The 17,039-nt window shown below is 43.9% G+C and overlaps 1 protein-coding gene across 2 annotated transcripts in view; it reads right to left on the minus strand.

Moving 5' to 3' along the window:
* Positions 1-1,017: 1,017 nt before the first annotated feature.
* Positions 1,018-17,039, minus strand: part of Senp2 (SUMO specific peptidase 2) — a 35,308-nt gene continuing 19,286 nt past the window's right edge. Inside the window, exons 10-17 of one of the 2 annotated variants that reach the window (XM_087576956.1) lie at positions 15,491-15,551; positions 13,168-13,344; positions 11,749-11,895; positions 9,834-10,037; positions 8,903-8,982; positions 5,605-5,689; positions 4,208-4,303; positions 1,018-2,236 (exon numbers count right to left, since the gene is read on the minus strand). In XM_087576956.1, coding sequence (XP_087433082.1) covers positions 2,174-2,236; positions 4,208-4,303; positions 5,605-5,689; positions 8,903-8,982; positions 9,834-10,037; positions 11,749-11,895; positions 13,168-13,344; positions 15,491-15,551 — 913 coding nt within the window. In that variant the 3' untranslated portion in view covers positions 1,018-2,173. The remainder of the gene's footprint in view (positions 2,237-4,207; positions 4,304-5,604; positions 5,690-8,902; positions 8,983-9,833; positions 10,038-11,748; positions 11,896-13,167; positions 13,345-15,490; positions 15,552-17,039) is intronic. The other variant, NM_023989.1, reaches the window with a different exon arrangement.

The raw sequence follows: 17,039 nt of genomic DNA on the forward strand, positions 1-17,039 counted from the left end.
GTGCGTGTTTTACCGTGTTCTGTAAAAGTCTCGCGGCGTATGCACCTGAAGCGGATGAGCGAGGCCGAGGGAGGCGAGGTTGTCCTGTCATTCCTCCTGATCCTGAGGAAGGGTCTAATCACCCTGCCTCTCTTCGCTGGGAACTGGGACTATCGTTGTGAGCAGGAGCCCAGCTTGTTTGCTATGGATGTGCTGGCCTGAGACTAAAAGTCAATTCTGGCCTCACCACTGAACCATCTCTCCATCTTCCTTTCTGAAGCTTAAGAACACCTGTCAAGAGCACACACAGGGCAAGCTTGAGGATATCCATCAGCCGCCACATTAGCTACAGAATCTCACCTGGGCCATCTAAGCAGGACTGAGCCAACAGAAACAAACCTATCTAAGCCCTTAAAATTCCTTTAAAGTGCACTTGCTTATTACTCTTTGGTCCATCTGTTGGTGTGTGCAAGTACGGAGTCTGAGGACAGTGTAGGGAGTCGTTTTCACCTTCCAGTGTGGTACTAGGGAGTCACACTCAGGTCACACTGCTTTCCATAGGCCTGGGTCAGAAATTCTCAGGCAGAATTCTAGCTCCCAGTTTTCAGTAGTGTAGACATGGTCAACTTCTGGGCTCTCTGGCTAGACCAGCTGCCTGATCTGGGCAGCATCAGTGGCACAGTTCCTAGGGGGTCTAGGCTAAAGGAAGGGGTCCCCGTGTAGTCTGCTTGGAGGAGACAGCATGGTTTCCTCTGAATGTCTGGCTAACCTGGTCTGGGTGGTAGGCTCAGCCACTTCGGTCAATATCACAGCCCAGCTACCATGACCAAGGCCACTTCAAGTCTCACGGAAAACAGGTTAAAACAGGTTTCAACAGCTACCACCTCTGATCAGCTGCCCGGACTTTCCGAGAGAGAGCAGATGTGTCCATTTGTATCTAACATGTGAGCAGCTTTTCTAATTTTTATTTTTTTAACCAGAACAAGTTTGGAAGGTTGAAGCAGAGAAAAGAGGAAAAATTATCAACATACTGCTAGGTTCTGCCAGACAGTCTTTTATTACATCATAAAAGCAACACTAGGCACTAGATCTTGCAAAATATGCTCTGACCAACTTTCTGAAATTAAAAATGCATAACCACATCTGTAAGATTTTTAATGAACAAAAGAGTTAAATACAAACTTTCATATGCAAAATAGATGACTGTAAACCCGGCAACCTCAGAGCCGAGCACGAATCTCTGCGAAGGCTCAGTGGGGCTGGAGTAGAGCATGCTGCTGAGCCAGACTTAATTCAGCTTCATATATATTTAAAAAAACTCTGAGGAAAAATAGGCTTAAATTGAGGAGCATCTCCTGAAATACAGCTCAGGCCAGCCCTTACCACTGTGAGCGCAGGCTCACCAACCTCGGGTTTGACATTTATGGTCACAGTTACTTTGAATCCAGTTTCATGAGGAAGCCAAGCTACTTCAGTTCTAGAGAAGAAAGTCTTGAAGATGAGTGTGCCCTGCTGTGAGGACTCACGGACCACGTTCCTTGGCCACTTTCCATGAACTGTGCCCGTGTCATAGCATCAGGCTCTCTAAAGGCAGCCAGACCCCTGCAACAGAGCATCATCATTTCTTCTGGCATTTCCAAGCCTTAAACGAGAACCTTAACTGTGCGTTCAGTTCCCGGCACTAGAGAAGCTGGCGAACACCTCCCTCCTCCCCCTGCGGACATCTCTGCAGCAGGGAGTGGCAGTTTGATTAACATTCTTTTCAGAAATAAATAGTCCAAACAAATTATTTATAGCTAATTATAAAAGAGCAGTGGGAAAGGGCACTGCCCAGTGTTTGCAAATGAGTGAGTGAATATGTGTGAACACACAGAGAACAATTCATATAACAAATCCTGCATTTCCCACATTCATATGGAAATAACGCCTTAAAACAAAACATTAATTAGTATGTGTCCTTGTATGGGGCGAACAGTCCAGGGCTCTGAGCAGGCACAGCCTTACAAACAGGGCTGCAAGCAGCCCCTCCACACCTCTCGTCAGGGCCACTGTGGAGAGGCCTCCATGCACTCTGGAGAGCTCAGTACCTGTGAGAGAAGAGAAATGATGGGGACTTTTCAACCCACAATGCATGAGGTATATGGAAACATCCATGAAAGAACCACCAGCAACTAGAAGACCAGGCGGGGCATTGTCACAGCAACTGCTGGTGAAGGATTTCCCACACCATCTTCTTCCGGAAGAGAGGCATCTGGTGCTGAAAAGAACCACAGCGGTGTTAGACACTTCAGTGTACAGCATGGCAGCCTTAGGTGTCAAACAGAGTGATGCACATGTCCTCTCCATGAGCCTCCCCATCTGAATCACGTACACGTGTCTAAAGCACAGTGGGGTTGATTTCTAGTCAAGGAGGCCTTCCTGAATTCCTACTTCTTGACCATCCTCTCCAGGGCTGGGATTACAGGCATGTGTCACCACGTTTGACAAAGGTTTTGTTTTTGTTTGTTTTGTTGTTTGAGGAGGGAGGGTCTTGCTAACAGCTTAAGCTGTCTGTGCTCACAAGCTTCTAGTTCCCCAGCCTCCACAGTGCTGGGATGACGAGTGCCACATACCTAGTCTATGCGCATACATTAGGGCATTAATTACCCTACATGTGCATGTGCACTCACATGCTAAGAAAACCAAAGCAGATGCAGAATCATATACCACAGGACAAGAGTAAAAACAGGCACCAAACTAGAAATGTCCACACAGTGGCACAACAGAAAACTTTTCTACATTCTAAATGAACATCATTTAAAAAATCAATTTGTTTTTATATTAAAAAAAGTAACCTTAGAGCAGGAAGGTATGGTTCAGTGGTAGAGGTCTTGCCAAAGTATTTATGAGGTCCTGTTTTCAATTTAAATGACTTTTATTTAAAAGGTGAAAAACAAACATCTACAATTTTATTTCTGTTCTACCACAATCAATTATGTTCCAAAAGCTGCTTATCCCCATGAAATCTCATGTCACATACAGAAAAACCAACGCCTTGCTACTTATATTAGTCACACCTATAATCCCAACACTTTAGAAAGCAGTTAAGATATGAAGATCATGAGTCTGAGGCTAGTCTTGCTCCACAGTGTCCCTGTATCAATAAATAAAACCAGAGACTAGGGTTGGGAGGGGAGAGTCTCTGTGCTCTCAGGGAGAATCGATGGCAGGTTCTCAGAGCAATGAAACATGAAGCTCCCAAAACCACCTGTGACTCAGACACCCAACCCCATGCTTGGGAAAATTTGAGTTCCAGCTGGGCGGTAGGGGTCCGCACCCTTCACCCCAGCACTGGGAAGGCAGAGGCAGGCAGATCTCTTAGTCTGAGGACAGCCTTGGCTATGCAGAGAAACCTTGTCTCAAAAAAAAAATCAAAACTGCAGTTCCCGTCTGCCTGGGTCCTGAGGCACTGCTATAAGTAGGCGGGTCTATCGAGCTCCACATTATAAACTGCCGAGTCTATGGAGGTGTGTATAGCAAAAGTCTTAATTGAAATAAAAATCACAGAGTTCTTTTTTGCCTCCCTAGTGCTGGGATTAGAGGCATGCACCACCATGCCCAGTAAAACAGCTGAGGTTAACCAGTAGTGAGTGCTTTCTTTGAGACTGGGAAGATAGGATTCAGCAGGGGAGTCCAGTTTACTTCATGTCCCCAAAAGCATTTAGTTCTACTATTCAATAACTACTTTGTTTGGCAGCCAGGAGCTATCAAATAAAGATCTAGGAATGAGAAATAATTTTAATTGGCGTTAACTCTGGCTATACAAAGGGAGACTGGGTCCACTATCACACAGAAATGTAAGGTCTCTGATGTACCTGTGTCCTCCCAAGCACACCACCTTGCAGGAAGGAAAGACCACTCACTCCTGCTTCCACCTTAGACTCTGGGGCGAGCCTCACAGGCCCAGCTCCCCTGCTGTCAGCTATTCTCACACGCCTCTCTCCAGCTAAAGTAACAGTTACACACATGAACCAATCAAAAATGGAATTCAAGGACAAGCAAGTTATCCCACTGGTCATTAGAGAGCAGGACAAGCCTGAGAATACATGCTACAACAGAGCACACAGGACGCTGCTTCTGAGAAGAGTGGGCCTCACCCAAGGCTCTTAGCAATTGTACCGTTCATTTGAAGAGCCTCAAGTGTGCCAGGCACTGCCAAAGCAGAACACAAGAAGCAGCCCAGACTCACCTGAGTGAATGTGATAGGTTTGTCCCTAGAAATATAATCTGCGTATTTACAAGTAAACATTCCACAATCACTCCCATTCAACTGTTGAGGAATCTCCTAAAACCAAATAAACAGAAAAGAAGAGGAGGTAAACTATCATTTCAGATGTTCTTTAGTCTCTTTGTAAACAGACAGTGGGAAGCAGCACAATAAAGGTCAATAAGTCTGCTGTTGCACAAACACGGATGAACACACAAGCATAACCCCTCTTATTCTTTGTGGTGTAAAACACTGGCCACGGTGCAGTGTATGAGACCCCACAGAAACACTTCATAGAAGAAAGAAGGGAGAGATGTACTGAAAAGCAAAACAAAACCCACCCCACATGGTGAGGGCTGAGAAAAGAAGACCCACATTTTGTTTATCAGAGATGGCTCAGCGGTTAAGAGCACTGACTGCTCTTCCAGAGGTCCTGAGTTCAATTCCCAGCAACCACATGGCTGACAACCATCTGTAATGGGATCTGACACCCTCTGCTGGTGTGTCTGAAGACAATAATGACTGTGTACAGTGTACTTACATAAAACAAATCTTTTCAAAAAAGAGAGAGAATACTAGTGACTGTGTGTGACTTTAACAGTGGGTGCAAGGCTATCTCTGACTCTGTTCCCTGCCTTTGGACCCATTCCCACTACTGGGCTGCCTTGTCTAGCCTTAGGAGGAGGAGATAGTCTCACTGCAACCTGATATGCCAAGGCTCGTTGATATCCATGGGAGGCACCCCTTTTTCTAAAGAGAAGGGAGAAAGGGTGGATGGAGTATCGGGGGAGGTAGGAGGGAAGGACTGGAGGAGAGAGAAGGGAGGGGAAACTACCGTCTGATGTAAAATAACTAATTCATTAAAAAACACCATGGACATTTCAAAAGTATTATCAACTTTAAAAGGGGGCTAAGAAAGGGTCAATTAGGTAGCTATGAAGTACAAGAATCTACGTCACTACTGCAGAGGTCACATACTCTTAACCACCAGGACAAATGCCCGCTGCCAAGGACCCCTACAGTTTCAAGTGAGATGAGTTCTGTCCCTGAGGCAGAAACACAATTGGGAACAGGCAGCTCTCAGAACATCACAAGGGAAACCCATATGGCGTAAGTGGTGTGCTCAGGACAGCACCCCAGTCTTGGCTGTTCACATAAGGGGTATAGCAGAACAAGAATGCGGGAGGGAAGGCTTACTCCATCGCTGAGTCTCATACTGGGTGACAACAGCTTCCCTTTGACTCCCAAATGCAGCTACAACTGGGAAAGGAAAGGGAGCAAGCCCACCACACACACATATGCTGGGGTCTCACATGCCCACAGCACACCTCAGGAGGATGTGCAGGCCTGAGCGTGTGAGGCAGACACGTGTAACTTACATGTGGCTTCATGCTGTAGTGGGTCCACTCTAAGAGATTGAGATCTGTATTTCTTTTGGTCTTGCTTTCGTCCTGTAAATACTGACTACAGGAAACAAGGACAAAGAATGAATGTATCAGTGAAGGCCCAGGGACCATCCACTGCGATTAAAAAGGACTTTGTGATATTTAGCAGGGATGTCATTCTCAAATCTGGATTTGTTTTTATAAAAATATAACTTTTATTTTTTAGGTTTTCCTTTCCTGCTAATGAAAGATACACATGTTAAAAGATATACTTACTTTAGAAAAAAAAGGCAAAACCCTTACAGCAGTGGAAGTTTCTAGTTTTCTATACCATCTCTATACATACAATTAAAGAATTCAGCACTAAAGCCAGGCTTTTTAAGCTACTCCAAAGAAAAGCAGATAAAGACACAGACACAGGGTGGGGATGGGGAAGATTAACTACCTTCCTGATAAATTTAAACACAAGACAAAACACTTGCAAATTGAAGTCAAGAACACACCAGAGACCATTCGCAGTTATAAGTTGTCAGTGCCACTTGATCCAAGATGCAGGAAAGGTTCAGTATGTGTATTTCAACGTTCTAAATTACATGGCTAGACTCAAGGACAGAAATCTTTACAGATGTAGATACAGAATAAACACTGACGAAACACAACACTCCTTCATGTTAAGGTTTAAAAGAAGCTTGGATTAGGGGAAAAAAGTGTTTGCTTCTTTTTTGAGAAAAATTTAATTCTCCATTTTAAGAACAAGTAAATTCTTAGTAAAGAATTTATCTTCTGACTATTAAATATTTCTTTGCTTATACTTTTTGTCTGAGATAACCATAAAAGAACTACGCTAAAATACTGAGGAAAAAGAAAAGTGAACTGTTAGCTTCTTATTTTATTAGTTGAGAATTTTGTACCTAAATTTTGATCATAATCATGTCTGTCCCCAACTCCTCCCCTTCTCCCTACTCTCCAACTTTCTATCCTCCTTTGTTAAAATAAACAAAACCAGCATGTCCATTTTGCTGCCAATAAACTTTTGGCTATGTGACCTTCTGGAAAGTGGTCCGGCTGGGGAGAGGGAGCTACACCTCTAAGAAAACTGATTTTTCAGTAACGGCTCTCCAGAAGAGGAATGAAGCACATCTCCCCATCCTTACTGAAGTTAAAAGCAGAAGCCGCCCTGTGGCAGCTGTTAAAGTTTTAAAAGAGTGTCTTAAGGTTATCATTGATGTGATGAGACACCACGACCAAAAACAACCTAAGGAGGTTGTTATCTGGCTTAAACGTCCATCTCCACCCATCGCTGAAAGAAGTCAGGATAGGAAACCAATGCAGGAGCTGAGGCAGAGGCAATGAAGGGTACTAATTAGCAGCTCCCTTCCCATGGCTTGTTTAGCCTGCTTCCTTACAGACCACAGGACCACACCACCAGGGATGGAACCACTCACAATGAGCTGGCCCTCACCCACTGATCGCTCAATAACAAAATGACCGATAGTCTTGCCTACAGCCTGAACTTATGGAGGCATTTCCTTAATTACAGTTCCTTCCTCTCAGATGACTTTAGCTTGTGTCAAGTTGACATAAAACTATCCCGCATACTGACCTCACTCATGTGCTTTAAGTATACATCCAATCAGCACAGTGAAGAAATGGCTATGCTTTAAAGGAAGGTTTCTAGCAATTTGAGTCCCCTTTCTCTAAGGTTTACTGTAAGTGGTTTTAATTACCTCAGTCCAAAATACGAAATGGAAAGTAATTATGAATAAGCATTTCATATTTTTTACACTGCACACTCTTCTAAGAAGCATGAGGAAAAATCTAATACTTCCTGCTTTATCTAGAACATCCCCAATATATGCCCATGAGCTCCAAAAAGTGTGAGTGACATGACATGAGGCCATGGGACTAAATATGACAGCCACAGAGCTATGGCAACAGCAGGTTTTAATGTTGTATAGCCAGAAGCAAACGTGTCATGACAGGTGAATGAATGAGGTGTCTGGGCAGCAGTGGCTGCTTCACGGTAGCCTTGGTTCTCCCACCCACCACCATCCACGAGCGCTGACCTCGCCTCAGACTGGGGACTATCTATGAACCAGTGTTTTTGCTGTACACAGTTTTCTGTTCCATAGAAACAAATTTGTCTAATTAGAGAAAACACATTTTTACTATTTCTTACCATCACTCCTTAGCGTAAAAGTATCACATGAATCCATGTCTAGAATGTGTCACTAGATTCTCTGTCTCTAACTTGCATTCTGTTAAAATGTCCCATTCTAGTAACCGCTGTTTAGAGCTGGGTGTGGTGGTGCACATCTTTGATCCCAGTACTAGGAGGGCAGAGGCAGGTAGATCTCTGTGGGTTTGAGGCCAGCCTATCTACACAGCAAGTCCAGGACAGCCAAGGCTTGGGCTCTGTTACACAAAGAAACACCGTCTCAAAAACCAAAAACCAAAACAACAACAAAACTGCTCTTTGGGGTCAGCAAGATAAGCTAAGCTGGTGAAGGTGCCGCTGCCCACCCTGACTGCTTACCTTCAATCCCCAGGACCCGCCTGTCATTAGAAAATGTTTGTACACTGTTTTATGTGACTAGGTACACAGGGACACACAGAAGTTTTCCAGAGAAGAAGGGAAGAAGCCCTGCTCTCCACCATCCTTCTATACTTCGTGCCCTCCTGAGCATCAGACCTGCTACCATGACGGCAGAACACTATGTCCAGATAACAATTATCTTCCTAATAATGGCCCCAAAGGATTCCCCAGCCCGAAAAAAAAGAAAAAAGAAAAAAAAAAATGGCCCCAAAGGCAAAAGTAATAACGCAAAGGGGAGGAGTCTGGGAACATGTAAGAAAGCAGACTGCCTTCAGATTTTGGGATCAAGCACAGTACACACAGGTCGGTGCTACAATGCCTGTAGTGTAGACATTAACCTAGAATGTACACTTCGCAACAGTGGGGACTACTGTATTTGGAATATTTGCCTGCACAAACCACACACTTTACAAAATGTCCCTGAGTTCTATGAAATGAGCCCCACTATCAGAAAACATAGGTGCGAGTCGGCACCAGGATTACAGGCCAAGACTCCTTGGTTAATAATTCATTCTTCAGGACACCCAGAACACCAATACTAAGGAAATCTAAATTCAACCAGGACTCTACAGGATGTGCCTTATCCTGAAACCCCTGCAGACTTGCTTTCCGTGATCCATAAACACAATTCCATAAACACAAGAGATTACTCAATAGAGGAATGCAGACAGAGTAAGATTTTCACACTTTACTTACAGAAGAATCTCACAGATCCTGTGGCCTTTTTGTCCCATAGAATCCAGATATTTAAGACACTTTTTTCTTAGGTCCATCACCTATAATGGGGAAAGGCAAAATCCTTAGACAGATATCTATTTTTGCTGTTTGATTTTACTGAGACAAGGTCTCACTATGTAACCCAGCCTGGCCTTGAATTCTAGATCTTCCTCTCTACCTCCTAAGTCCTGGGATCAGAGGTGTATACTACCATCCCATCCCAGATACACTGTGAACAGTAATAGCAGCAAGATTTTATTTCTTTTTCTTTTTTTTTTTTTTTTTTTTTTTTCCGGAGCTGGGGACCGAACCCAGGGCCTTGAGCTTGCTAGGCAAGTGCTCTACCACTGAGCTAAATCCCCAACCAAGATTTTATTTCTAAAAATAAAAGCATCTTTAAATGTTTAAAACATGTAGCAATACATGAAATACTTAGAAACTTTATCTGTGATAAAATATCACAGATGGAGTGAGATTAATAGAACACATTCTAATTTCTATACAAAGGCCTAGAAATTTCTCACCAAGTATCAGTAATCCTTCTAGTATTGGGTCCACCTCCCCCCTGCATTTTTCCAGATACAAATGAAAGTTCCTCCTCAAAGCATGCCTTGTAGCTTTCCAAGCTGAGGACAGCAACACTTCGAGAAAGGACTCTATAGAGCTTGTCTCTCACTGGCTGCAATGAGAGGGGCCTTGGCTGTGGAGGCGAACCATCTACACCAGAGTAGAGTTAGCAGTAGAATCCCTTCTGAGCATGTAGAAAAAAGGACAGGGATTGGCCCCCAAGATAAGGAAAGAGAGAAAGGAAAGAGTTGGGGACAGAGGAAAAGGGGGGAGAGAAGGAGGAAGGAGAAAGGAAGAGGAGGAGTCTACATCCAAACTCCAACGATGAATCATCTCAACTCACCACCAGGCTCCAATGTACCTTCCGATGAATAGGAACCAGAACAAGTTCTTGATCGAAGAGATTCACCCCTTTGGTCCATCTTTTCACTGCTTGGTAACCTCCAGACTTTAATTTAGGATAGAAGAATGTACTGAGTGCATGAAGTGCTGGGTAGCCTTGCTTTTTACTCCTCTCCACTAAAAGATTCATATAAAAATTAATGACCTGTAAAATAGCCAAAGATTATAATGTGGCACATGACAAAAACATAAAAAATTAAATTCCTATATGAGCCAGAAAGCAAGATGCTTAGGGAAGGAGCAGTCCATGCAAGAAGTCAGGAACAACTGTTCAGAACAAATGAGCCAGGTGCGGAACGAAGGGCCAAGAACTGAGCTCCACGGCAGTGTGCGTGCCCAGTACATGCAAGGCCCTGGATTCAATCCCGGTACCGGACCACCTCCCTAAATAAAACCCAGCAAGTCATGTGACTAAAGGTTTGAAGCACATGAATAACATTTCTATGCGATAAGGAAAGGGCATATGCAAGTGCAATACAGAAAGACGGACTGTTCGCTATAGGACTACATCCAAAGCATACCTCAGTTTGGACATACGTCCCAGAAGGAGAAATGTCAAACTATTTATGAAACTTTTGAGCAATAATTTCTTCAAAAAATTTCAAATAAAGTGTTTTTTGAAAGCTTTATAATAATATTTACATTTACAAATGACAGTATTTCCATGTAACAAAGCTTGTGACATAGGGAGACAGAGCAAATGGGAGGAAATTCAAGGACAGAGCAGTTGGTTAAAGAGCCAATGAGAAAGTGGTAGAATGAGCCAGCTTTTGCAGAACATGTATGATGCAGGTAACAAACGGAGTGAGTGTTTATAGTTACCACTTTCTATAGCTCAAACACACATCAATCACACAATCAATCAACACCAGATTTATTTCTAATTACATATATATATGGTATATGCTCATGAGTACAGTTTGCGTGGAGGCGTAAGACCCTCTGGAGCTGGAGCCCCAGTGGGAAGCAAGCAAGGATCGTGAAGAGCGAGTGCTCTTAACTGCAGCACTGCCTTTTGTCCTTGCCATCGGATCCTTATGAAGGACCCACTGCTCACTGTGACAGCAGCAGGCAATGACCCTCAGGAGCACCCCGCCCCCATGCATGAGGCTAGCACTAGGAGAAGCTGCAGGAAGTGGTCCCTGTCCTTTCCCGTGTGAGGGGACAGGGAAGCTACGGCACTGATATTGGGCTCTGTACTCATCACAACTGCAGGTAATGCCTTTTGGGGATTGGCAGTGGTGTGGGGGGGGGTCTTAGTCTGTAGCCCTGGCTGACCTGGAATTCAGTATCTATGAAGAGAGGTCTGCCTGCCTCCACCCCGTCAGTTCTCTTGCTATTTTTAAAGCATGTGTCACCATGCCTACCACAATAAATTTTTAATGATATACTTTTGTTTCAAAACTTACTAGTCAGGGATGCACCACCGACGGGACAGGGCTTGCACAAGGTCTTTGGTTCCCTTTCTAGTATGGAGGACACCAAAACAAACAACGTCTGGGATGGTGGGGAAGCCTATGACCTGTTACTCAGGAGGATCACAAGAGGGTTCAGGGCCCATCTGAGCTAGGTAAGATAGGCCAGCCTGGACAAGTTAGTGGAAATTTGTCTCAAAATAAAAAGCTTTCAAAAAAAAAAAAAAAAAAAAAGAGTGAGGACATAGCTTGGAGTAGGAGAGCACTTGCTTGTTGAGTGTGGGAGGCCTTGGTTCAATCCCTAGCACTAAAAGAAAACACAGCAGAACAGAAATTAATGTTGCTTTCCCAACCCCTTCCAACGAGGCTGAAGTAACTTTGATTACAGACAGCAGACACTATGCAGAGTGACAGGCAGTACAGGAAAGGAGGAAGACTGACCTCATCATTGAGCCAGTGATAGTTCTTTAAGGTCTGGATATCTCCACGGGTGATTCGTAACTTGAAAGCGCTGCTCAAAATCTCATCTGGAGGACCATGGCCCAGGGCATTACTGATTTCCTTTTCCATGTCCTGAATTAGACGATGCTACATTAGCACAGAACCACTATCAGGTATGGAAAGACTCAGACTGAAAAAAGCCTTTCATCTCAGCAACACCTGACAATCTTTGAGGAAAATAACGATTCAACATCTATGAAACTGCAGTGTAAAAACATTCAAATTTACAACTGAAGAACAGTCTTAGGAAGTTGGATGGTGGTAGTGCAAGCCTTTAATCCCAGCACTTGGGAGCCAGCGGCAGGCAGATCTTGAGTTCAAGGCCAGCCTGGTCTATAGAATGAGTTTCAGAACAGCCAGGGCTATATAAGAAATCCTGTCTTAAAAAACTAAAATGAGAACAAAATTGAAAACCAAACCAAACCAAACCAGTCTTAACAATGGCTATCTCCTTGAATTATTTTAATAATTTATGCAGCTAAATGTATATTTAGCTTACGAACCCAATCAAAATGGTTGTTCTCATTTTCACCCAATTTTGTTATTGTATGGTTTGATCTCTCTACCTCTAACATGGTAAGCTTTTATGTTCATCTTGACAGGATCTAGAATCACGAGAGAAAAGAATTACAGCTAGGGCCTATCTGCATCTGTTGCCCTATGGGTACAGCTGTGGCGTTTGTCTTAGTTGAGCCAGCAGAGCCTGAGTATGAGGAAGTAAGAGGTCACGCGTCCACGAGTGGGTGTGCCGTGCCCAGCTGGACAGATGACCTCACACCTGCGCATGTGAGCTGCAGTTGCAAGCTCTTTCCCCAGGACTCTGCATATTATCCTGGCAGGCAGGAGAGATGAAGCTACAGGAACTTCATGTGCTCTGCGCTGTACGCGTTAGAGACATCTACACTAAGGGAGACCCCTCCACACACACCAGGACAACGGGTTCTTGATTCAGTATGAAGAATCCCTTTTAAAGTAAGAATTTTAACTACTATGAGGCTCACAGCAAGAGGACTGCCATGAATGCCGGAACAACCTCGACTAAGTAACCACGTAGACCTAGTTTCAGAAACAGAAAAAACCTAAAAAAGCAAAATCAACCAATAACCGAAATAACCAACAACCAAAAAACCCACCCAAACCAGTTATACCTGATTCACCAGGCCACCCTCACAGACCAGGAATGATCAATACAGACAACATAAGCAGACCTGGAGGTTTTGTTTTGTTTTGTGTTTTTTAAACTTCATATATTTATTACTTATCTGGAGACATTTCTCAAAACAAAGCATGCACTTCAGTTTAGAGGAGCTGTGGCTCGTCTGAAAGTCATCTAACTCTGACCCACACAAAGAACTCTACCTCTGTAAGTTCAAAGAGATCTTCTGTTCTTCTGTCCTTCTCTTTGCTTGGGAAGTTCTTTTCCTTTGCCTCAAGCACTGATATTTTCCTTCTGAGTAGGCCATTGCTTCCACTTCCCAGGCGAAGCCGGGCAGACACTTCTTCTGACAGATCAGGCTCCAACTGGTGTCCTCTTGTCTGACCAAAAAAGTTTCAACACTGACAATGCTTAATTTTGTACATATAATACAACAGTGCATAGAATACTAAACACTGCACAAGTTATGGAAGAAGTTAACGGTTTTCTAGTTTTAACTCCACCATGGAATTCTACATTGGGTAGTGACGATGTGCAGAAAGACATACTGGGCAGTGAAAGGGAAGACCCCACGTGACACCCCATGGCTTCCCTCCCAAGCAGCTTCCCTAATGCACAGCCCACTGACAGGCAGACTTGGGATCCAGTCAGTTTTGGTGTGTGATTTTTTATAAGGTTTATAAAATTTAAAAGGAAAAGCAAAAGTCTGGCATTAACTTGGAGACAAATGAATATGAGATTTAGCAGCTGTCCTGAGGGTGAAACAAACTCAGCCTGCCTGCCTGCCTGCCTGCCTCCTGCCTGCCTCCCACCTGCCTCCCGCCTGCCTGCCTGCCTGCCTGCCTCCTGCCTGCCTGCCTGCCTGCTGCCTCCCACCTGCCTCCTGCCTGCTGCCTGCCTCCTGCCTGCCTCCCGCCCGCCTGCCTGCCTGCCTCCCGCCTGCCTGCCTCCTGCCTGCCTGCCTCCTGCCTGCCTTGGTTAAGGTGAACACAAGACAGAGTTAAACACAGGTCCACAGGGCATATCAGTTACAAACAGAAACACCATTCCTCTGTAACTAGGAAGGAAAACATTTTCAGTTCCTATCCCATTTTAAAATGTAATTAAAACATGTTTATGAAGTTTAGAAAGGTACAAGGTGTGGCCTAAAGAACATCGCTCACAAGAATCTACTTGTTTTTTTTAAGATTTATTTATTTATTTATTTATTTATTTATTTCATGTATGTGAATACACTGTCATTGTCTTCAGAAGAGGGCATCGGATCCCATTACAGATGGTTGTGAGCTACCATGTAGCTGCTGGGAATTGAAATCAGGATCTCTGGAAGAGCAGCCAGTGCTCTTAGCTGCTGAGCCATCTCTCCAGTCCCGAAGAACCTATTTCTTATTTAAAGTCATCCTGTGTTAGTTAAAGCTGCTTTACTTATGTATTCCTTTTTCTGTGTAGGGTTGGAATCTGAGGCCTTTAACATGCTAGGCAGACACTCCCTCTGAGCTGTATCTACCCTCTATCTCATGCTAGCACTGTAGTAGACGATGTGCTGAACAGGAGGTTATCTCCCATGGCCGCTGATTAAACCGTGCATTCTCAGTGAAAGCCTCTACGAGGACTGGAGATGGGAACAGAATGGAGCTCAGTGGAGCTTGCCTGTACACACGAAGTCAACACCTTACGAGTTTGTTAGGAAATGTACTTAAAACAGAACTTTGGAGTGGAGCTATGGAGTCTCAAGACACCAGTGAGCTTTCTTCATTCTTTCTGACTGCCTGGTAGTTCCCATCCACTCTTTCCTTGTTTTATAAAAAGACTAGCTCTCACTTTGTTGTTTAGACTGGCTTAACTGTCTAGATTTGGTTCTCCCTGACTGCTAAGATTATGAGCATTCTGTTTTGACTAAAAGGAAGATAAATGACAATTAAACATAAAGCAGTCCATCTGGAATCGCTGGAAACAGAGAACATTAATTAAATAAGGGAATGTTTTACGACCATTTTTATAATTCTATATAAATAAAAATATAAGTAACAAAAGTTTCAGTTGCATTTAATTAAGGAATATATTTCTGCATGGGGTGTGGCAGTGTACACCTATAATCCCAGCAGAAGGTCAATTAATAAATTAATTAAATCAATCAAGCAGGAGGCAGAGGCAGGTGGATCTCTACAAGTTTGAGGCCAGTCTGGTCTATATAGTAAGGCTGCATAGTAAGACCATGGGGGTGGAGATGGACTGGATTTCTGCCAGATATTAAATGTTTAACAAAATAACATTAAAAACCTGAACATGCCCTACAGAGACACTGAAACTCTGATTCTAATACTTACACTAAGTAGACTGGGTAGTGGTGGCACACACCTTTAGTCTCAGTACTTGGGAGGGAGAGGTCATGAGTTTGAGGCCAGCCTGGTCTACAGAGCTAGTTCTAGGACAGTTGGGGCCACTTCCTTGTTTCCTGTGGCATCGAATGTCAGTCCGGTGAAAAGGTGACAAGGCGAACCTAACATTTACAGGGCTCCTACTTACACCGTCCTTTTCAAATCGGAGTCCCACCACCTTCTCTGTGTCAGCTTTTCCTTTTGAATACCTGCGGAGGATACCATTACAGATTTACAGAGTTCTGCTGTTACACGTGGTTCATGCTAGTTCCACAAGTAACATTTATTAACCTGTTAATAGTGGAGCACATCTGTAATCCCAGAACCCAGGGAAGTGGAGGCAGGAAGACCAGTAAGTAGTTCAAGGCTACATAATGAGCTTGAGTCTACCCTGGGCTAAATGAAACTGTTTCAAACTTTTTTTTTAATTTTAAAATTAGGATTTATTAATCTCTAAACAAAACTGGCCTTGGGAATCCTGACACTGCCCTGTCTCTGCTTCCTGAACTGCCATAAACAAAGCGTGTCATTCTAATGCTTTTCTCAGCATGACAGACTGACTTCTCTAAAACTGTGAGCTAAAATAAACCCTTCCTCCCTTACAGCATTTGTGTCAGGCATTTTAGCAGCAGTGGAAGGAAACTAACATGAAAATCAAATGCTAGAAAAGTGGGCTTGCTGCTGTGACCAACCTCTCTGTGGCTCTTGCAATGTTGGAACTAGTCTGAGGAAGAATATGAAAAAAAATGCAGATTTAGGTCAAAGAGACACTCTACAATGCTGCAGTAGGAGAGATTGACAGGTGCTGGCAAGACCAGACTGAGGAGAAATGCAGACACTGGATTATACTTGTTAGGTTCAGACAGGGCAATGATACTACTATGTAAGAATGGCTGCATTTTCTTGGCCACCTAAAATCTTCCCTGAAATTGAGGGCAATTTAAAAGAGGATGGCATGCAGGAAGAGGTGGTCTATGCCTGTAAACTCTACACTCAGTGGGCAGAGGAGGGAGGATCAGGAGTTGAGGTCAGCCTTACACAGTAAGATCCTGTCTCAAAAGACCGGGCAGGAAAAGGGGGCTGAGGAGGTGGACGAGTTGGTAAAATACTGAGCTTGGTCCAGTATCCATGAAAAAGCTGCTCACAATAGCACATGCATACGCTGTGGGCTGGGGCTTGCTGGTCAGACAGTTCAGCCAAATCAATTCTAGGTTCAGTGAGAAACCAGGTCTCAAAAAAAAAAAAAAAAAAAAAAAAAAAAAGATTGAGGAAGACATCTACTGTCTCTACCTCTGACTTCCACATGCATGCACACATATACACCCACCCTGCCTATTCCCTTAAGAAGAAAAAGAGGTAGGGAAGCAATAACTAACAGCAGTGACTAAAGAACTTGAAAGGCTCTTTAGCCACCTGTACAGGGAAGAAAAATGCAGAGCAGAGAGAGTTGAAGCCAACACACCGAAAGCAGTGGACAAGGTGATGCAATTAAAGACTAGCACTGCTGGGGCTCGCCCTGGCACCCTGACCTGCAGAAACCTCAGGTGTTCCTCCCTAGAGTAAGGAACTGACCATGGCTTTTGAGCACAAACCTGCCTGCTCAGTGTTCCATGACTGACCCCAGCACCCGCTGTTTGTCTCCCTGTAATCTTATTTATCTGAGGGGTCAGCAAATGTTCTATGATACACAAGCATAA

The sequence above is a fragment of the Rattus norvegicus genome, chromosome 11, assembly GCF_021556685.1.
Source record: "Rattus norvegicus strain SHRSP/BbbUtx chromosome 11, alternate assembly SHRSP_T2T, whole genome shotgun sequence".
Lineage (NCBI taxonomy): Eukaryota > Metazoa > Chordata > Mammalia > Rodentia > Muridae > Rattus > Rattus norvegicus.